The following is a 23,319-nucleotide window of genomic DNA, read 5'->3' on the forward strand; positions in this document are numbered from 1 at the left end:
TCCCCGCCACAGCTCGTAAGTATCAGGCCCACCCTTTCTTCTGAGTCAGGGGTTTGGGGAAAAAAGCACGAGCCTCTGCAACTCCCGGCAGCCCTTGGCAAAGCCTGGGCCCGGGGCCTGCGGGGGCGGGGCCTCGGCGTGCTACCGGCACGATTAGAGGCCTGCGCGCCGGTCACGTGCTGCACGGGCCCCGCGCAAATAAACCGGGCGCGCGCGCGCGCTCCTGACGCGGGCGCCGGGGAGGGGCGGCGTCACCTCGCAGAGTGGCGTTTGACTGTCTCGCGTTTCGCCCCGTTCCGGGCTCCGGGACTCGGGAGACAGTCCTTCCGCGGGGCCGCGAGTCCTCCGGTAGTGCCAGCCAGAGTCGGTGACGGCCGCTTCATCGACGTGGGGAAGCCTGCGGTCGTGGCCCCCACCCCGGGAGCTCTGGGAGCCCGGGTGACCGCGTAGGTCAGTTTCCGTGCCCGGTTCCTGTGCGAGCGCGTTCCCCCCTGCCTGGTGCGCGGGGAAGATCTGTCCTCCCCTGGTGGGGGGTGCGCGGGCCTCGCGCGCGCGTCTCCGAGGACTGAGTCCTGGCGATGCTGGGCTCCCACCCCCGGCTCGGCTACCGTGTGGCCGCCGGCTCTCCAATGCTGCAGCGAACTTAGTTGTTAAAAGTAGCGAGATGCTGGCGTTTGTTGCACTCCCCCTCGGGGTGCAACGACTTGTGTGCTACATGCATTCCCTACCAAGTCATCAGCCGTGTGCTTTCTCGGTACTCTGATGTGTGCATCATAACTTTTAGTTTCCTACTACCATGAGGAGAGGATTGATTCTCAGTGGAAGTCACGAGCTGTCCATGTGACCATTCTTTCAGTGTACCTCGTGGTCACTTCGACCAGCATGGAAGAATATCAAAGGGATAGACAGTACGAAAGATTGCAGCTGCACGGTAGAAACGATTCATTTGCCTGGTGGCCCTATTGATTGGCAAAAGGCGTTAAAGAGGTTATTCTGATTTAGTTAATAATAGTTTTTCGTTGTCAAAGTCGTTGCTTTATGCAGACTATATTGTGAAGTTGAACTGCTGGCAATGTGATATAAAGTGGAGACTGCTCGAATTTCGCACATTTAGTTACTAGGCTCTTGTGGATAGTTGTTGGTAATGCCTAAAATAAGTGATGCGTTTTCCCTGAAGCCTTAGTATTGTAGTTGTTGCATTCTTGATAGAGTTCGGAATATCCTCACCTCTTTACTAAGCATTTGGAAAATAATTTTGTCGATTTATTTTGAGGGCTAGCAATGTTTGCGTTCTAACCCTGAGAACAACAAATTTTATGCAGCCAGTATTGTAGGTATAATTTCTGCATCCCGCAGCTGAAAATTTTAAAGATCTGTGATAATTACAGAATGGTTACAAAATCCACCTTGTCTGCATCTCCTAGTTCTAAACTAGGGGCTCTATCTACAATCTACAGGAGACAAAAAAAAAAGTGTCAGTAACAGTTTTAAATTTTATCATCTTTTTATTTTCTCCCTGGCAGCACTGAAATTTGATATTCAAAACAGGAGGTAACTGCCGCAAGTTGAGTAGATTTATCTGAATCAGTTGCTGTAATTCTGTGTCGTCTTCTGCCAAGGTCAGTTTGTCAGATGACACTTGCTAAATATCTCAGCAGAATCTTGTCTGGAAATTTGTGGGTGGCTAATCCTGGTCTCTGGAGGCCCTTCGGTCTTGGCGGTATTATTCAAGCAGTACTTAACACCTGTAATTCCGAGCAGCTGGATGTTTCTACAAAAGCACCGCTCCCCCCACTCTGCCCTTAGGACAAAGGGGAATACTTGTTTAGAATCAAGTAGGTAGGAGAATGCAGCTGGTTTTGTTTTATTTTGGTTTTGAGGGATAACATGGCGCAGTGTCTGTTAGATAAATTAAAACTTTTCTTCTTGTGGCTTTATTTAACTTACAGAAACATCTGTATATTTAATCATAATCTTTTCAGGTTGGAACTCTGTGGCCCTTTCTTATCTCTTGACCTCACTAAAAAGCTGAGGTTTTGTACATTCCATGTATTCACTGAGAAAAGTAGTAGAAGGTAGAAATCAGCTTAAGGAAAGGAAAGAATGAGGTAACAAGCACACATGAGAAATTTGAAGGGGTTAGGAACCTTGTCAGTTCTTTCAAGCCAAGTCTAGTAGTAATCAGAACTTTATTGATGACTAGTAAGTTCTTTCCAGTTCCCAGAAAGAGGGCAGGTGTTAGCAGTGTAGTCACCAGCTTATACCAGTCTTGCCAGAATTCATTAATGAAGTGATAGAAAAGATGCAGTCTGTGCAGTTTATATTGATCATGATGCCATATAAGTATCTTTTAGGATGCTCTTGATCCCTAGAAATGTTGGATTTTCCCTCACTTACCTGATCTCAACCACTAATAAGGTGGGCAAGTATTATAAGTAGTTTTAAAGCTTTTTCCTTGAAGTATAGTTGACATATAATGATTAGTTTCAGGTGTACAACATAGTTATTGCACAACTCTGTATATTAAGTTATGCTTACCACAATAAGTGTAGTTACCATCTGTCACCATACAATTTTTACGCTTTTAGTAAGAGGAACTACTAGGTCACTGGCTGTGAGTTCTTGTACATATCAGCCAGCAAATAGGAAATTACTGTGTAGTGAAAACAGTCTTTGTCCATTTTCCTATCATGTGACAGCGGAAAGTAACCACATGTTTTCACTTTGTTATTTAAAGTTTTTCTTTAAAGAGAAACTTCTGACTATATGGTAGATAACAGGTCAGTATTCTATGTACATAATTTAAGTTTGGAAGATAATTTTCAAATGTGAAACAATAAAAGTGGAAAACATTTAAATACATTTTACCTAAAATTGAAGGAATTTTATCATTAAAAGGTAACAATCAAGCTCATTGTTAGAGTATTTTTACTATCCAAAACTGGATTTGTCTAATGTGTGGACTTGTCTGCCCTTTGCTTCTACAGATCCAAACTGTTTGAGACAGTAGTTAACAGTTCTAAGAATCTATCCAGTTCAAATGCAAATCAGGGTTGCATCTAAGGGTTCTTGGTTATTGAAGCACATAAAATGTGTAGCAACCTAAGGTTAGCTTAAACGATTTCATAAAGCAAGGCCGAGAAGCTTACAATAATTTTCACAAATTTTGATTAACACTTTCAACCAAATAAAGGTAAAATAAATACACAGGAAGTGGGATTGTTCTTCTATGGTGGAATAGCATCTAAGCCCATGTGGCTGTATAACAAGTATGAATAGAGAAGGTAGTATAAATATGTCAAATGTCACTACAGTTTACAAACTGCAGTGTTACTACAATTTTAGCTACTTCTCTATCATTTCTCCTCCCAAGGACACAAGGCTGTTTATCAGTGCACAAAGTCTTACTGGAAGGAATTTATAAAGTTTCATTGAATTAAAAATTAAGTGACTTTTAATTGAACTTTACCTTTTTGAAAGAAAGAAGTGAGTGCCTCCTAAGATAGACTTGATAATTTGTTTTCCTTAAATTGCCATGTTTTGGCTACCTCCTTTTAGTTAGTGAATAAGGCTTCTAAAAATGAGAGGATTAAGGCATAAATCAGATTTAACTTTCTTAATGTTCACACAGGAACAATAACTAGAATCAATGGCCTTTAGTTTTAGAGACCGAATTGAGTTTTATGAAATGTATAGCTTTATTTATTTATTTTTTTTTAATTTTTTTTTTCAACGTTTTTTATTTATTTTTGGGACAGAGAGAGACAGAGCATGAACGGGGGAGGGGCAGAGAGAGAGGGAGACACAGAATCGGAAACAGGCTCCAGGCTCCGAGCCATCAGCCCAGAGCCTGACGCGGGGCTCGAACTCACGGACCGCGAGATCGTGACCTGGCTGAAGTCGGACGCTCAACCGACTGCGCCACCCAGGCGCCCCTGAAATGTATAGCTTTAATAACAATGTGCCTTGATTAGAAGTTCTAGATTCTGGTTTTGGCTTTATTGGCAAATAACTTTACCTCTGTACTTTCCGGGTTTTTTTTTTTCATTTCTAAAATCAGCATTAGGTTAAATATGAATCTACCACTGTTGAGTTTCTAAAACAATGTATTTTTGTAATTGTTATCCCAAATTTATAGTTGCATACGTACATTTATATGTGTATATACGTACATACGTACACATAGGAATATGATTGTATTAGAGAAATCACTGCTAGGAGTTAGAATGAGGACAAAATTTATTTTCTTGCTATTGCCATGTTTTTTACATAGTTCAATTTTTAATATTTCCCTCACATTAAAAGAATAATAATGGGGAAAAAAATAACTCATACCACTAAGCAGCTAGCTACATTGGAAAGCAGTGCTAAGTGCACTACGGATTTTTATGTTAGATTTTGTAAAATATGTTCATAATTACATTTAATGTTTCTCATTCAGATTCCTAGCATACAGTGTGTTTCAAATATTGTTGTAATAATACCAAGCATAAAAGCAGTATCTGAGAATTTTTAATTTTTTTTTTAAATGTTTATTTTTGAGAGCACGAGCAGGGGAGGGGCAGAGAGGGAGACACAGAATCTGAAACAGGCTTCAGGCTCTGAGCTGTCAGCACAGAACCCGACACAGGGCTGGAACCCACAAATTGTGGGATCATGACCTGAGCCGAAGTCAGACGCTCAACTGACTGAGCCACCCAGGCACCCCTGAGAATTTAAGTAATCACAATATGTAGTCAATTTTGAATAATTAGGTTTCTTCTGACTTTAATAGTACAAAAGCTATTTGACAATTGTAAGAACCATATTTCAGATGCTTCCTGAATTTCTTTTATTGTAAAATATATGTAACAAAATTACCCTTTTAACCATTTTTAAGTATACTATTCAGAGGCATTAAGTAACTTACATCATTGTGCAACCATTGCCACTGCCCATCTTTAGGATTATTTCAACATTCCAAACAGAAACTGTGTAACCATTAAATACTACCCACTCCCTCCTCCAGTTCCTAGTAATCACTATCCTGTTTTCTCTCTGAATTTGTCTATTCTAGGTGCCTCATATAAATGGAATCATATAATATTTGTCCTTTTGTGTCTAGTTTCACTTAGCATAATGTGTGCAAGTTTCATCCATGTAGCATGTGTCAGAATTTGCTTCATTTTCAAGGCTGAATAATAATCCATTGTATGTATATGCCACACTTTTTCTATTCACCTGTCACTGGACACTTAGATTGCTTCCACCTCTTGGCTATTGTGAAGAATGATGCTGTGAACATGGGTGAGCAATTATCTGTTTGAGTCCCTGCTCTAATGCTTTTGGGTATATTGTGGGTCATATGGTAACTCTTAATTTTTGAGAAACTGCTATACTTTCCTGACATTTTATAATACCCAGTTAAATATTATGTCTATTATTGAATAAAGTCAGCATGGATGTCTTTGAATATTAACTTTTTAAATACCATTAAGAACTCGAAGACAATATTTTGAGTTTATGATACTCAGGTGAATAAGCTCTGATTGTTGAACTTGATTATCTTTGTTTTTATTTTTTAATTTTTTTGTTTATTTTGAGAGAGAGCAAGCAGGGGAGGGGCAGTGAGAGAGAGAGAGAGGGAGGGAGAGGGAGAGGGAGAATCCCAAGCAGGCTCCACACGGTCAGCATGGAGTGTGATGTGGGGCTTGAACTCATGAACTGTGAGACCATGACCTGAGCCGAAATCAAGAGTTGGAAGCCTAATCAGCTGAGCCAGTCAGGCACCTCAAACTTCATTATCTTTGATTTCTCCAGGAATTTTCTACATCAATTCTATAGACCTTAAACTTAAATACTAAGGAAAAGTAGCAATTCAACTTGATAGATCTCCAGCCAAATTTAGCAAGTTATGACTGTCCTTTAGGCTCCAAGTTTTAGGGTCTTTGCCAGGATCTCAGAGTTGTAAGGGCTACAGAATTTATTTGCTGTATTGAGTGGGCATTTAGTGGCACAGACTATCAAGTATGGGGACCAGTCTAATTAGGTGATTTACAGTGTTTATAAAACAACAAAATAATTTAGAAGCCAGCTTCCTCAGTGGACCTGGGAGGTGAGGAAACAAGGCAAAATAGTCTGTAGCCTCCAAGCTTTTGAAGCTCAAACTGTTGTCTAGTTAGTGCCTTGAAAACATTCTCTTGGTCATTAAAAATCTCCTTAATCTTAAAAAGAAAGCTTGGAATTGCATGAATGTGGAAAGAGCAGTTGAAAATATCCACAGAGTGATGATGAAAAGTACAATACTGATAGGCTGTGGCTCAGATCCATTCTGATCAGCTGCATTAAGGGATTGCTTGTCTTTTTCTTTCTCTTACACATCAGGGACCAAGCTTATTTCAGCTTATTTCTGAAATAAGCTTATGATTCCAAAGAATGTTTGTTTTAAAAATCTGTTCAGCACGTGAATTTGGATTCTTTTGTTTTTCTTCTAAAGTCAACTATTAATCATAGATATCAGCTTATTTATAAATTAGAGATGCATCAAGTTAAATAATAGTAATCCTCAGTAATCCTAGAGTAGATTTTTTTAAAGGTCTCTTTTTCTGTGATCTATAAGAAAAAGGCTTCCTTAGGGGCACCTGGGTGGCTCAGTTAAGTGTCTGACTTTGGCTCAGGTCATGATCTCGCAGTTCATAGGTTCGAGCCTGCGTTGGGCTCTGTGCTGATGGCTTGGAACTTGGAGCCTGCTTCGGATTCTGTGTCCCCCTCTCTCTCTGTTCCTACCCCACTCACTCACTCTCAAAAATAAATAAAGATTAAAAAAATTAAAAACCTTCATTAATTGCTATTAGATAAAGGTGTCCCACTTAAAGGCATTGCCTTTAGGCCTTCCTATAGGGAGGCATGATTGCTTTGTTCTCAGAGAACTGAATCCACATCCATTCATCTGCCCATCTATCTATTTAACGTTTGATTACCTGCTGTGTTCTAGGCACATTGTTAGGTCCTAGGAATATGATGGGGAACATAATAGACATGAATAGACATGAGACCCTTGTCCCATTCAAGTTTACAGGGAGTGCAGTGTAAGGAGAGCCAAAGAAATGACCACATGAGTACTTGCAGACTGATGTGTGCTAAACATGGTGAGGGATCTAGTTGAGGTTGGGAATGAAGAGGGCAAGTCAGACTTCTTGAGAGCGGTGGATAGTAATTGATTTGTATACTTGTCCCTACAGTATTTATAAGTTCCCCCTAGTATAAGGCCTGGTTTTACTCATTAATGAGCCAGCAAAGCTCAGGACAAGTATTCCTGGAATGTTGTCGGCCCTCAATGAAGCGTTTGCTGCTTCATCTCCTTGTGGGACACAAGTGCTAGGAAAGGTGAGGGTGGCCCTGGTGCTGGTAGGGGAGCCACAGCTTCTTGGGCATGTCACGCCGGACACCTTCCCAGCCTGTGCTGACTACCTGGATGCCCGCCGAAGGCACATGGTTTAAGATCCTGGTGGATATTCTAAAGTTCAGGTCTTCATCCTCAGCAGTGGACTCTGAGTTGTGATTTTTGAATGGAGAAAGAAGTTGCCATGAATGGTTTTATGCCTTGGTTTGGAACAGTTTCTTTGTAGCTTAGTTGGAAGGAACATAGAGATTAATATGGTGGCCACACTGCTAGCATTTTAGGAAGTTTACTGAGTTTTTAAATTACAGGTATTTTTGGAGTTGTGCTAACTTTTGTGTTAGAGCCACTGAGAAATTATCTTGCTAAAATATATTCTTACTGTTTTCTGCTCCTAACACGCAATGATTTGTTCACAGATGTAAGTTTTAAATGTATATGTGATTCGGGGATGCTTGGGTGGCTCTAAGCCTCTGACTCTTCATTTCGGCTCAGGTCATGGTCACAGCTTCATGGGTTTGAGCCCCGCATCAGGCTCTCTGCTGACAGTGTGGGGCCTGCTTGGGATTCTCTCTCTCTCTGCCCCTCCCCTGCTTGTGCTCTTTCTCAAAATAAACCTTAAAAAACCTGTATATTTAAATGTTTATGTGATTTTATAGACTTGTTTCTATAGGGAGATAGGAGAAAGTGTCAATCCCCTTCCTACCCCTGCTACTCCTTTCTAGGGTAATAGAAGTTTACAAGAGCAATGTAAGGAAAATGCATTTTGGATTTATCATTAAGGATACTACTTAAGTCCTAAATGTTACAGTCTGCGAACCTTTGGAATTGGCTTGGCCTGCTGATAGACTAATTCGTTTTGATAGATGTGGTGTTAAAAGTGCTTTGTAAATGACAGAATGTCCAAATTGCTTTAAGAATGTTTTTTAATCAAACAGGCACCTGCATTAAAATCTATGGGAGTTAAGCAGAGAGCAACAAGAGATTTTTTTTTTTCTCCCGGTTTTGGTGAGATTTAACTGGCCTGGTTCCCTTCAAAATAATCTGTATTTTATTTACCTCTATTACACCTCCCCACCCACCCATCCTGTCTTATAGCAAGAGTTCTCTCCCCTGTTAAGATACCTAAGAATCTGTTTCTGTTCTGAGGAAATTGGTGGCCATAGGACAGGAGATCTTTCTGGGCTGCCTAGCTTTGCCCACCGGCCCCTCAAGTACCATCCCCCTGCCCCTGGCCTCAGTGCCATGCTCCCTTCTCTTAGGCTGTTCATCCACTTACTTTAGGCACCTCTAGGATCTTTTCAGTCCGGCACCCCTCCTTTCTCTTATACATCAAGCTTTTCCTGTTTCTGGCCCTTGCCTCACAGCCTGTAAACACGTGCCCAGCTATCCTAACTCTGGAGCTAACACTAGTTCCTCAGAACAAAGTTCCTCTAAAGGAGTCTGGTGTCCTCTCTCCTTAGCATCCCTCATTCAGTCCTCAGTGTACCTACATCTGCTTTTGCCTGTGTCATTTCCACTGGATGTACCCTTGAGCTCATCAGTGACCTCCGATTCACCAGACCAACCAGCGATTTCACACCTGGTCCTGTGCTTCCTTTACCATTTCACACCCATCTGGCCCCTTTGAAACTCGGTCTTCTCTTTTTTTTTTTTTTTGGTGCTGTCACCCTTTTCTGTCCCCTTTTCCAACCTTAGGCCTTCTCTGCTAGATTGTAGTCACAGGCCTCCTTCCCCTTAAATGTTGGTCTCCTCTAGGTGAGGGATCTCATTTACTCCTGTGACTTTAATGACCACTGCTTGGCTGAAAGTCCTGCTGTGTGAATTCTAGCCTACAACTGCGTGCTTCTCCTCATGCTGCTCTCTGGACATATCCTTCTCCAGTTCCCACAGGAATCTCAGACTCCCCATGGCCAGCATGGACTCACACAACTTCACCCAGGGTTGTCCACATTAGCAACTTTCTTCACGCTGCTGGTCTTAGAGAACTTGTCCTTTTTTTTTTTTTTTTTTTTAATGTTTATTTATTATTACTGACAGAGCATGAGGAGAGAGAGGGGGAGACACAGAATCTGAAGCAGGCTTCAGGCCCTGAGCTGTTAGCACAGAGCCTGATGCAGGGCTCGCACTCATGAACTGTGAGATCATGACCTGAGCTGAAGTCAGTCGCTTAACCGACTGAGCCACCCAGGCGCCCCAAAGAACTTGTCATTTTTCAGGCTCCAGCTTAAACGTCACCTTCTCTGTGATTCCTTCTATAACTGATGCAGACAAAGAACGCACCATGCTTTCTCCTGAACAGCTGCTGTCCCTTGGACATGTTACTATTCGTGGCACATGCTGCTCTGGTGGTTGGCCTGTCCCTTGCACACGTTACTGTTTGTGGCACATGTTGGTCTGGTGGTTGGCCTGTCCCTTGAACACGTTACTGTTCGTGGCACATGTTGGTCTGATGGTTGGCCTGTTTCTGAGAGGCAGAGACTGTGTCGTCATCACTGTACCTCCAGTGCCTCCTGCAGGCAGCCCATCTTTGGTAGGTATTAATAAACATTTGTTAGGTACATTTTAATCCCAGTCCCAGCATTTATGAGCAACCGTTGTGGTTAATATATTACTGTGGACTGTTTAAGTGGGTAAGGTTTATTTTTATTTTTATCGTTTTATTTTGTTCGTCATGATAAGTGTATTTTTTAATCTCCATCCCTGATTTCCCCCTTTCCCTTATGCACCTTCCCTCTGGTAACCATCAATTTGTTCTTTATAGGCAGAACACTGTTTATTTGTGTCTCTCGTTTTCCTCCCTTTGCTTATTTGTTTTGTTTCTTAAATTCCACATGAGTTATATGGTATTTGTCCTTCTCTGACTTATTTTGTTTAGTATCCTACTCTAGCTCCATCCGTGTTTTTGCAAATGGCAATATTTCATTTTTTTATGGCGGAATAATATTCCATCATGTGGATGGGTAGTATATATACACATCTTCTTTATCCATTCATCTGTTAAGGGACCTTTGAGCTGCTTCCAAAGTTTGGCTGTTGTAAATAATGTTGCAGTAAACATAGGGGTACATGTATCCCTTTGAATTAGTGTTTTCAGTTTTTGGGGGTGAATACCCCGTAGTGCTATTCCTGGAATGTAGGGTAGTTCTATTTTTTAAAAAATGTTTATTCATTTTTGAGAGACAGAGACTGAGCACAAGCAGGGGAGGGACAGAGAGAGAGGGAGACACAGAATCTGAAGTAAGCTCCAGGCTCTGAGCTGTCAGCACAGAGCCTGATGTGGGGCTTGAATCCATGAACCGTGAGATCATGACCTGAAATGAAGTCGGATGCTTAACTGACTGAGCCACCCAGGCACCCCTAGGGTGGTTCTATTTTTAGTTTTTTGAGGAACCTCCATACTGTTTTCCACAGTGGCTGTGCCAGTTTGCATTTCCACCAACAATGTAAAAGGTTCCTCTTTCCCCACATCCTCGCCAACACTTGCTGTTTCTTGTGTTATTGATTTTTGCTGTTCTGTCAGGTGTGAGGTGGTATCTCATTGTAGTTTTGATTTTCATTTCCCTGATGATGGATTTTGTTGAGCATCTTTTCATGTGTCCATTGGCCATCTGTATGTCTTCTTTGGAGAAATGTCTGTTCATATCTTCTGCCCATTTTTTAATTGGGTTATTTTTTTGGTGTTATATAAGTTTTTTATAATATGTATAATATATAACATATCTTTTAATAATCTTTACACCCGTTGTGGGGCTCGAACTCATGACTGCAAGATCAAGAGTTACAGTGTCCTCCAAATGAGCCAGCCAGGAGTCTCTAAGTTTTTTATATATTTTGGATACTAACCTTTTATTGGATGTGTCACTTGTAAATATCTTCTCCCATTCAGTAGGTTGCCTTTTAGTTTTGTTGGTTGATTGTTTCCTTTGCTGTGCAGAAGCTTTTTATTTTGTTATTGTCCCAGTAGTGTGTTTTTGCTTTTTTTTTTTCTTCCTTGCCTCAGGAGACACATCTAGAAAAATGTTTCCATGGCCAGTGTCTGAGAAATGACTGCCTGTCCTCTCTTCTATGATTTCTATGGTTTCATACCTCACATTTAGATCTTTAATCCATTTCAAGTTTATTTTTATGTATGGTATAAGACAGTGATCTAGTTTCATTCTTTTGCATGTAGCTGTCCAGTTTTCCCAGCATCATTTGTTAGAGACTGTATTTTTCCCATTGCCTACTACTGTCTCCTTTGTTGAAGATGAATTTACCATAACTGTGGGTTTATTTCTGGGCTCCCTATTGTGTTCTGTTGATCTATGTGTCTGTTTTTTTGCCTGTACCATACTGTTTTGATTACTACAGCTTGGTAGTATGTGTTGAAATTTAGGATTGTGATACCTCCGGTTTTATTGTTTTTCAAGATTGCTTTGGCTAGTTGAAGTCTTTCGTGGTTCGATACAAATCTTAGGATTGTTTTAGTTCTGTGAAAAATGCTGTTGGTATTTTGACAGGGATTGCATTAAATGTGTAGACTGCTTTGGGTAGTGTAGTCATTTTAACAACATTGCTCTCCTGGGGCGCCTGGGTGGCTTAGTTGAGCATCTGACTCTTGATGGCAGCACAGGTCATGATCCTGGGGTCACGGGATTGAGCCCTATGTTGGACTCTGCATTGAGTCTGGAGCCTGCTTAGGATTCTAAGTAAAAACAAAAAACAACAAAAAACCGTATTCTCCCAACCCATGATCATGAAATATCTTTCCATTTGGTTTTGTTATATTCAATTTCTTTCATCGGTGTTTTATAGTTTTCAGACTATAGCTCTTTCATGTTCTTGGTTAAGTGCATTCCTAGATATTTTTAAATTCTTGTTGAAATTGTAAATGAGATTAATTTCACTTTCTGCTACTTCATTATTAGTGTATAGAATTTCAATGAATTTCTGTATATTTATTTTGTATCCTGCAATTTTGCTGAATTCATTTATAAGTTCTGGTAGTTTTTTGGTGGAGTCTTTAGGGTTTTCTATATATAGTATCACATCATCTGCAAATAGTGAAAGTTTTACTTCCTTACAAATTTGGATGCCTCTTATTTCTCTTTATTGTCTGATTGCTGTTGCTAGGACTTCCACTACTATGTTGAATACAAGTGGTAAGAGTTGATATCCTTGTCTTGTTCCTGATCTGAGAAGAAAAGCTCTGTTTTTCACCACTATGATGTTGGCTGTGGGTTTTTCATATATGGCCTTTATTATGTTGAGGTGTATTCCCTCTAAACCTACTTTGTTGAGGACTTTTGTCAAGAAAGGGGGTCATACTCGGGGCGCCTGGGTGGCGCAGTCGGTTAAGCGTCCGATTTCAGCCAGGTCACGATCTCGCGGTCCGTGAGTTCAAGCCCCACGTCAGGCTCTGGGCTGATGGCTGGGAGCCTGGAGCCTGTTTCCGATTCTGTGTCTCCCTCTCTCTCTGCCCCTCCCCCGTTCATGCTATGTCTCTCTCTGTCCCAAAAATAAATAAAAAACGTTGAAAAAAAAAGAAAAAGAAAGGGGGTCATACTTTGTTAAATGTTTTTTCTACATATAGTGAAAGAATAAAAACCATATGATCACTTCTCTTGTTGATGTATCATGTTGATTGATTTCTGAATATTGAACTACCCTTGCATCCCAGGAGTAAATCCCATTTGATTGTGATGTGTGTTTTGTTTTGTTTTGTTTTGTTTTTTGATGTATTGTTGGATTTGGTTTGCTAATACTTCATTGAGGATTTTTGCATCTGTGTTCACCAGAGAGATTGGCCTATAGTGTTCTCTCTCTCTCTCTCTTTTTTTTTTTTTTTTTGTAGTGTCTTTATCTGGTTTTGGTATTGGGGTAATGCTGACCTCATAGAATGAACTTGGAAGCTTTCCTTACTCTTTTGTTTTTTGGAATAGTTTGGGAATAGGGATTATCATTTCTTGAAATGTTTGGTAGAATTCATTCTGTGAAGCCATCTGGTCCTGGACTTTTGCTTTGGGAAATTTTTTGATTACTGATTCAATTTCCTTGCTGATAATTGGTCTGTTCAAATTTTTTGTTTCTTCTTGATTCAGTTTTGGGAGGTTACATGTTTCTAGGAATTTATCCATTTCTTCTGTCCAATATGTTAGCACTAATTTTTCACAATAATTTCTTACAATCCTTTGTAATTTTGTGATGTTATTTCTCCTCTTTATGATTTTGAGTTATCTTTTTTTTTTTTTTTTTTTGAGTCTTGCTAAAGATTGATCCTTAATTTTTTTTTAATGTTTGTTTTTGAGGGAGACAAAGCATAAGTGGGGGAAGGGGCAGAGAGAGAGGGGGAGACACAGAATCCAAAGCAGTCTTCAGGCTCTGAGCTGTCAGCACAGAGCCTGATGTGGAGCTTGAAGCCACCAACCATGGGATCATGACCTGAGCTGAAGTCAGACGCTTAACTGACTGAGCCACCCAGGTGCCCCAAGATTGATCTTTTAAAAGAACTAGCTCCTGGTTTCTTTGATATTTTTTGCTATTATTCTTAATACTCAAATATATTTTTTCTGCAGTTTTGTATTTTAATATAGTATCTTGGTTTTGTTTCAGAATACAATGTTATTCTCCAAAGATTAGGTTTTATTTAACTTACTCTCTGAACTTTTTTTCAAGTTGCTTTTTTTACCCCCTGTTTGGTTTTTAGACTCTTTCATGTTTTAGAGGTTTTATTCAGATGTCTTGTCGCCCTTAGCTATTGGCATTTAAGAATGAGGAACTTGAAAGCTGACTGGAAATTGAGAAAGTAGGGGAGCCTTGTTAACTGCCATTTTTACTAAGATTCATCTGGCTTAGCTTCTTGTTGGGAGCTGCTGGTGTCCTCTTGGAATGTGTTATCCTTTAGGGACTGTCACCAGCTTAGTCTCCTCCCAGTGGGTAGAGCCTGGCTTGTCAGCATTAGGAATGCTGATTGAGAAAGAGAGCTGGAAGTCATGCTGTTCACTGTACATAGGCTGCTACTTTTTGAAACCGTCCTCCGACGGTCTTCCATCCTCTAGTCTGTAAAGCATTTCTTTTAGCCTTAGAGGATTTATTTAACCAGTTGCCTATTGATGGATGTGGACTTCTTAATACCTTTTTCACTACTGTAAATAAAGCAATCCTTATGTGCTTATGAAATAATCTTCTGTAAGTATTTCTATAGCATAGATTCCTAGAAGTAGAATTGCCCTGGGAAAGGAAATGGTGTATGTGTATTTTTTAAAATATTTTTTAAATTGTAAAATATGCATAAGATATAATTTACCATCTTAAAAATGTTTGTGGTATTAAATACATAAATATGTGCTACCATCACCATCATCCATCGTGAGAACTTTTCTTATGAAACTGAAACTCTGTACCCAATAAATCCCCATTCTCCTCTCCCCCAAGCCCTTGGCCACTACCATTCCGTTTTCTTTCTCTTTTGACTACTGTGCTCAAAGTACTTCATAAAAGTGGAATCATACAGTATTTGTCTTTCTGTGACTGGCTTATTTCCCTTAGCATAATGTCCTCATGGTTCATTCATGTAGCATATTGCAAAAACGTCTTTCTTTTTAAAGATTGAAAAATACTCCATTGTACCTATATACCACATTTTGCTTAACTGTTCACCTCCTGGTGGACACTTGTATAGCTTCCATGTTTTAGCTATTATGAGTAATGCAGCTCTGAACACAGATGTACAAATACCTCTTTGAGACCCCCACTTTCAGTTCTTTTGGGTGTATACCCAGAAGTGGAATTGCCAGATTATAGGGTAGTTCTGGTTTTAATTTTTTGAGGAATTGCTAATCTGTTTTACACAATGGCTGTACCATTTTACATTCCTGCCAACAGTGCACAGGATTCTAATTTCTCCACATCCTTGACAACACTTGTTTTCTGTTTGTTTGTTTTTTTTCCCCATAGTAGTCTTCTTATTGGGTGTGAGATGGTAGCTCATTGTAGTTTTGATTTGCCTTTTCCTAATGATCAGTAATGGGAAACAACTTTTCATGTCCTTATTGACCATGTGTATATTTGTAGAAATGTCTATTCAAGTACTTTGTTTTTGAACTGGGTTTTGTTTTAGTTTTAGGAGTTCTGTGTATTTTGGTTATTAATCCCTTATCAGATATGATTTGCAAATATTTTCTCTGATCTTGTGGTTTGTGTTTTAACTCTGCTAGTGGATTTTGATGCACAGAATTTAAAAATTCTTATAATGTCCACTTTGTCTATTTTTTCTTTTGTTACCCATGCCTTTGTTCTATCCAAGAAATCATTGCCAAAACCAATGTCATGAAGCATTTGCCCTGTGTTTTCTTCTAAGACTTTCATTGTTTTATGTTTTGCATTTAGATCTTTGATCCAAGTTGAATTAGTTTTTAAATATGATGTTAGGTAAAAGTTCAACTTTGTTCTTTTCCATGTGGATTTTCAGTTTTCCCAGCACCATTTGTTGACAAGACTGTTGAATCATGTCGTCAGTCTTGTAAAGAATCATTGACCATATACACAAGGGTTTATTTGGCTTCCCTGTTCTATTCCATTGTTCTGTATGTCTGTCTTTATGCTAGTACCACAGTGTTTGATGACGTTAGCTTTGTTATAAGTTTTGAAAGCCAGAAGCGTAAGTCCTCCAGCATTGCCTCCTTTTTGAAGATTGTTTTGGCTATTTAGAATTCCTTGAAATTTCATTTTTTTAAATACTGAAATATTTAAAGTATTCTCCTTTCTGTAGATTCTGTAGTTATTTTTTGGGGATTAGGGTTACCATGGAGATTACATTTATCATCCTAAAGTTATAACACTAATTTGGGTTTATACTAGTTTAACTTAAATCACACACACACACACACACACACACACACACACACACACACCTACCTTGCTCCTTTATGCTCTGTTCCCACCCCTTTTGGCTACTGATGTCACAGAATTACATCTTTGTACACTCTGTACCCAAAACAAAAATCATTCTTTTAAATGTGTTAGTCCCTTAAATTATGTAGAAAATAAGATTTGGAGTTAGAAGACAAAATTATATTTTTAATCCAGTATTTCTTTCTTTAAATGTGTTACTCTTAAATCATGTAGAAAACAAGAAGTACAGCTATAAACCATTGTTAAAATAACACTAGCTTTTGTAATTGTGCATGTGTTTGCCTTTATCAAGATGTTTATTTCTCCACATAGCTTTGAGTTACTGTCTAGGGTGCTTTTATTTTACCTTGTAAGACTCTGTTGAGCATTTCTTGAAAGGCAGGTCTAGTGGTAATGAACTGCCTCGGCTTTTATTTTTCTGGGATGTCTTAATTTCTCTCTTACTTTTGAAAGGCAGTTTTGCCAGATACAGGATAGTTTTTCTTTCAGCACTTTGAATATATTTGCATACTGCTCTCTGTCCTCCAAAGTTTCTGATGGGAAATCTGCCAGTCTTCCTACCCTGGATCCCTTGTATGTGATGATTTAGCTTCTTTCCTGCTATCAAGATTTTCTGTTTTGAAAGTTGGATTATGTAGCATATCTCTTTGAGTTCCCCTTAGAGTTCATTGACCTTCTTGGATGTTTATATTCATGTTTTTTCCTCAAATTTGGGAAGTATTCAGCTATTATTTCTCCAATTGCTCAACCCTCGTTCTCCCACTTGTAAGACTTTCATGATGCATGTTGATCTGTTGGTGTCCTACAGGTCTCTTAAGCTATGTTTGGTTTTCAGGTTTTTTTCTTTCTGTTCCCCAGACTCAGTAATTTCTGTGTCCTATCTTTCAAGTTTTCTGAGTGTTCTGCCTATACAAATCAGCTTTTGAATCTCTCAAGTGAATTTTTTGTTATTGTACTTTTCAGTTCAAGAATTTCGTCTTTGTTTCTTTTTAGGTTTTTTTTGGTCTTTATTCATATTTTCATTTTGTTTATGCATTTTGTCTTTCACCATCTCTTCCTTTAGGTCTTTGAATGTCTTTTTGATGCCTTTGTCTAGTATATTTGCCATCAGATCTTCAGGGACTGTTTCTATTGATTTGTTTTTCCCTTTGGGCTCTACTTTTCTGTTTCTTTGTATGCCTTGTAACTTTTTTAATTATCGAAAACTGGACATTTGAATCTAACGTACTAACTCTAGATAGCAAATTCTCCTCCTTCCTCGAGTTTTCTAATATGTTATTTTTCTTGGATTATTGTAGGCTGTGCTGAGGTCAGCCTTAGCTGTAAACTTAAGGTCTTCTCAGGTCTTCTTTTGGTGGTCGTGAGCAGTCATGTTTTAATTTTCTCCATAAATGCTGTTGTTTTTCAGTGTCCTAGTCTTTAGTGTCTGGCTCTTACGTGGGGGCAGGGGGAAGAATGGAGAAATGAAGGCGGGTGCGGGGTGGGGGGGGGTGGGGGTGGGGGACAAAAATGAATGCTGGTCCTTTAAATCTCCTGGAAGTTCAGTCTGCTGGAGGGGCTTAAAGCAGTGAGAGGTGGTGCATGCAAGTGTGTCTACTTGCTTCCTTGTCTGCATCTCTGATCAGAAGCAGCAGTGTATCAGAGCTCAGCTCTCCAATATTTGGAGTACGGGGATCTTTTTGTTCACCCTGGTTCCTGTAAGCCATTCCAGGAATGCATGCACTGGGGGAATTTCGGGGTGGAGATGGGTAGCTGCTGCCTTGCTAAGAGCTTAAATTGACATAAATTAACCACAGTTCCCTTCCAAGCTTTCCCTGGTGGTTGTAAGCCTTCAGAAGATCCTAGAGTTCCAAAACCGTTATATCAGGCAGATTCTGCCAGTACAGTTGTTATCTAGGTGGGGAGACAGACAGATTGCTGGTGTTTCCATACTCTAGTCATTTTAGTAGAATCTTCCCCCAAGTGTATGTGTATTTTGAAATTTACTTGATATTGACAAGTGGTGCTTATATCCTGTCCATGACAGTATTAGGCATGTTTCATCTTTTTTTTTTTTTTTAATTGAATTATAGTTGACATGCAATGTTGCATTAGTTTCAGGTGTATAACCTTTTTTATTTAATCTTGTAGGCAAAAAATTGTTTTATTTGCATTTATTAGTAAGAAAGAAATTTATATTTTGTGAATTGCTACTTATTTTGACAAATGGCTTGAATTTGGTTGTAGTGCTCTATATTTATTTTGAAGCTTAGTAAAATATGAAAGAGGAAACAAAGGAATTGTAAGTATGGTCACTCCAGGATTTTTATCTGTAATTTGATTTTTTCCTATTCAGGATGTTTTGCACAAGTTTTAAATGTGTTAATGTTTCAGCCTTATGATATTTTTATTGTAATGACCACATTTTAATTTTATATCTAGTTATATAATGTTTGTGTTAACCATTTGCAAAATATTTCATACCTTTAAGAGCATTCTGTCAAATATGATATAACAGCTCATGAGGTTGGTTATTTTGCAGATAAGGAAACTGAGGCTTTGAGAGCTTAAGAAACTTGCCCAAATGTTTAGTGCACTTTTTCAATAATTTAAGGAGTCTGAAGGTCAAGTTCTGGCCCTGCAACTGATTCACTTAGTTCTTACATTGTCCTTATTACTTGTAAAGTGAATTTTTTTTTTGTATTAGCAGATAGTATACGAAAGGTAATTATATCACTCAATAGTAATACTATTATTTTTAAATCTAGAAATGAATACTGAAGCAGAACAGGAGCTTCTCCATCATGCCAGAAATGGCAATGCTAAAGAAGTTCGACAGTTATTAGAAACCATGGAAAAAAATCAAGTAATTGCTGACATTAATTGCAAAGGTAAGCTTTGAGTGAGTTTTTTTAGCTTTTTCTTGTGAGTATGCACAACTCTGTCATTTATTTAGCACTAATCTTTTTGGTCTTGCTAGAAATAAATTCCCAGATCTTTTTCTAGAAAGAGTCTTCATAAGAGTAGGTAAAAGAGTAGTTTTACCTAGTAGTACCTCGTAGTTCTAAGTCCGAGAAATTGAGATCTCGTCTTAAGGTTTAGGGTCTCTGACAATTTTATCAGCTACAAGAGTGACCCTGAGCCTACAAGATGCATGCTATGATAGGGTATTATGGTTAAATCAATCAGTTTGAGTGTTCAGTGTATGCCCAGAGTCCTGTGAAGTACCTTGCAGGTGGTGTTAGGCAGGATCCCTGGCCTCATTGAGACTAGTGTAGAGGATTAATAGACTAGTCTACACTTCAAAATATGTACCAGAATATGGAACCCCAGGGTGTCATGGGATCCCATAGGAGAGGCCTGTAACTGGACCTAGAAGGATTAGCTTCTTAGAGGAAATGATAATAAGGTGATCTATAAAGAGTGTGTAGAACTTAACCAGGTGAAAATAGAGAAGAAAAGTGTTCAAGGGAGAAGATACAGCATGTGCCAAGGTCCTGAGGTGAGAGGCAGTCCAGGTGGCAAGGGCCTGCAGGCAGGAAGGGTGAGGGAAGGTACATAGCAGCCAAATCCTAATGCACCTGTGGCAAGGTTGTATGTATTATGCTCAGGTGTGCAGAGAAATAAAATGTATCTTCTAAAATGGCTCTTATATTTCAACTAGCACCTTCTCCTTCTTGGAGTATGGAGGACTAAATAAATATTAATCTTTTGGTTTCTCGATCTTGTAGCTTTTTGATAAATGATTGGTCTTCCAGAGCCTCTCAACTCTCTTTGCCCTGTCTCCCCCAAGCTGGTGTTTAAAAATAAAGATGAGCCTTGTTGTGTGTGTCTATAGCCTTTGATTCCTCAGTGACCCTTGTCTTCCCAGTGCTCCTGAAGCATTTGTAGCTGACTCTTGGGACAAACTCAAACTCGTGTCTCTCCGTGTGTCATACAAGTAGTGCTCCGTGACTATTACTTTGTGGCCACCTTGCAGGTGGGTGCTGGGATAGGTGGTTGCTAGGATATCTTTCTCTGTCATCCCAGATGCCACTTGCCTGTTCTTGGTGTATCCTTGATTTATCTCGCTTTCTGGGCTCATGAACAGGAGCACCATGTCTCTTCATTTGTGCCTTTCTCACAGTCCTCTGTCCCCGATGCATATTTTATTCTGCTGGGTCACATTCTTCTGTCCTAGAGCAATAAACCTTATGTCTTCACCCATGTTGGGGAAGGATTATTATATTTGCAGCAGAGAGAAAACTATGATCTGAGTTGTCCAGAAAATAGTTGTTTTTGGTATGCTAAAGGAATTGTAAAAATCCTCCTGGTCCTTCAGCAAAGGCTAGTTCTTAATCTTTATCTTGGGATTCTATTTTGAATGCCAGAAACATTCCTGGCATTTGATAATCCTAATGACCCTTTATCTACCCTTTCCATCCTTACCTATATATCCAGGCTACTTGGTGGAAAGTCATCTAATGGGAAATGTAAAACTGTGAAATAGATGTGAATGCTTCTTCAAAATTTCATCATTATTCCTGTCAGTCAGACTTTGTCTTAAGGGCAGTTTTAAAGGATTTATGTAGAAGATGACCTACCAGGTGATGTGCAGTTCACCAGTAGAAGTGAATGGGGGCCAGGGGACTGGATATGAGTAGTGTTTCCCCGTGGGGATAGCCTTGCACCAGGCATTTCTAGGATTTCTTTGCTATCTGATTTGTTTTTCCAAACCCTGAGACATTGAGAAAATGGTAAAATGTACTATAATTCTTTAAGAATTAAAGCTTAACAATCAACATAGAGATGTTATTGGTTGGAAGGAATTACTGATGTCAAGTTGAAAGTGACAGAAGGAAACAATGGCCTGCAGTTGAAGGTTAAGGCCAATATTTCTAGGATAGGGGGAAAAAGGATCTAATCTGTTTTCCTTATAGCTGTTGTTGTGTGTTTACGGTCCTGTCTATTGCTAATGGTGAGACTTTCTTGCAAAAATTAATGTTTATATGCACAGTATACTTTATGTAAATTCTGAGTGGTGTTATTGGTGGGTGAACTGGGGAGCCCCTGGCTCTGGGATCTCAACACAGTCCATCCCAAAAGGTGTCACGGAATTCAAGGACAGATACGTAACACAGCAGATGAGCTACAAAAGCGGGAAAGTTTACTAAAGCAAAAAAGACAGTCTGGAGATGTGAGAGTGGTGAGCTAGAGGGCGGGAGGGCTGGGAGGGAGGTGCCTGCCCTGGGGGCTGGGTTTCTATCTGTCATTGACAGTTGTTAACTAGGAGGTGGAACATTCAGTACTCAGGCGAGGATTCTAATTAGAAGCAGAGTTTTGCGCCTTTTCTTCTGTATTTGGTCTTAGGTTTCTGGTCAGGGCTCCTGCCTCCTTGGGTCTGTGTGGTTTGACCCGGAGTCTTGTGGAGTGCTGCCAGAACAGGCCTCTGACTTTCCTGATAGCTGCCCATGACTTCTTTCAGCTGGCCTACAGGTATCCTGTTAGAGTAGGCACTTAGCTAGGTTCTAACAGTGTTCTGAGATATAAGTTCTGGAAGCAAAGTTGTAACCGAGGCCCAAGGGTGCCAGAGCCCGTGGCTCTGTGGGGTTCAGGCGCTCACTTCTGACAAAATCCAAAGAGGGAGACGAGTGGTGGTAAAACAAGAAAGGGATTTGTTTCCAGGAGGCCAACACCAGGAGACAGGCTAGTGTCTTTGGCTATCTCCAAAGTGCTGAAAATACTTCTAGGTTTGAATGAGGAAAATGTGGAACAAAGGGTGGTGGGTGCGTGCCGGTGGGCAGTAAAGAATAAAGGTCAGGTGGGATTGTCTTGGGATTAGTCCTGCATTGCATGGGCATGTCTGGGCAGTGCCCCCTTGCTCGAGGGGCTGGTTTTGGTACCCGTTCCAGGATGCTTTGCCTGCTGGGTCTTCTGCCTGAGTTACAAGATAAGCTGGTGAGAAGAACGTAATCGGTTAAGTGCAAAGTGAGGTCAAAACAGGGTCTTTCGAAATAAAAACATATGTTGTCCACGTCTACACGTGATTCTGTAGTGGTGTCCTGTCGCTTTGCTGGAAATTCTGAATGTGAAGTTATGTGAATGTTACCATAGTATCTGCTGTTGTTTCCCAGTGTTTCAGCATTCTATGTAGGGTACAGTCCTTTGTAAATACTCCTCAATTTGACATTTCTTATTTGTTGAACAAAATTTTTTGGATATCCGTGGTAAGTAGTAAAAAGATACTCTTGGGACACCTAGATTGCTCAGTCAGTTAAACCTCCGACATCAGCTCAGGTCATGATCTCACGGTTCGTGGGTTCGAGCCCCGCGTTGGTTCTGGAGCCTGCTTTAGATTCTGTGTCTCCCTCTCTCTTTTCCTCCCCTGCTTGCAGTCTGTCTCTCTCTCTTTCAAAAATGAAGATTAAAAAAATTAAAAAAAAAATACTCTTTACTGCTAACTTTACTACTACTCTTTACTACTTTTTACTAATAAAGAATGAAGTAGTTTAAGAATCATGTAGGATTTTGGAAATTCTGATTTCTTGGAAACCTCAGATGTGAGGAGACCAGTTCAGTTCATGTTAGCTGTTAGGTGTTCGCTGGGGGTGAAAGCAATGTGAATGGCAACACACAGATATAATTAACATTTAGAGGGTGGAATCGGTAGGGCACCCTGAATGTGGGTGTGAAAAGGAGAAAGGGGGCAAGAGTGTTGCTTGTTTATGACCTGAGAAACAAGGTGAATAATGGCAATTCATTGTGAAAACACACGTGGGAAGGGGTAGAGATAATTTCAGTGACTGTGTAAAGTCGACTCTTGAAGAATGCAGGGTGAAAGGGCACCAACCCCCTGCACAGTAAAAAAAAAAAAAAAAAAAAAAAATCCACGTAGAACTTTTGACTTTCACCCCCACCCCCCGCAACTTAACTGCTAATAGCCTGCTGTTGACCAGGAAGAAGCCCTGCTGGTAACTCGGTTTACACATATGTTATGTGTTGTGTGTATGATGTGCTGTATTTTTATAAAAAAGTAAGCTGGAGAAAAATGTTAAAATCATGAGGAAAATACATTTAAAGTGTTTTGT

The 23,319-nt window shown here is 39.8% G+C and overlaps 1 protein-coding gene across 2 annotated transcripts in view; it reads left to right on the forward strand.

Moving 5' to 3' along the window:
• The first annotated feature begins 208 nt into the window (after positions 1-208).
• Positions 209-23,319, forward strand: part of OSBPL1A (oxysterol binding protein like 1A) — a 243,777-nt gene continuing 220,666 nt past the window's right edge. For both annotated transcript variants that reach the window (XM_049619605.1, XM_049619606.1), the window contains exons 1-2: positions 209-450; positions 19,021-19,143. In XM_049619605.1, the coding sequence (XP_049475562.1) occupies positions 19,023-19,143 (121 nt within the window). In that variant the 5' untranslated portion in view covers positions 209-450; positions 19,021-19,022. The remainder of the gene's footprint in view (positions 451-19,020; positions 19,144-23,319) is intronic.

Source organism: Panthera uncia (genome assembly GCF_023721935.1).
Source record: "Panthera uncia isolate 11264 chromosome D3 unlocalized genomic scaffold, Puncia_PCG_1.0 HiC_scaffold_8, whole genome shotgun sequence".
Taxonomy (NCBI): domain Eukaryota; kingdom Metazoa; phylum Chordata; class Mammalia; order Carnivora; family Felidae; genus Panthera; species Panthera uncia.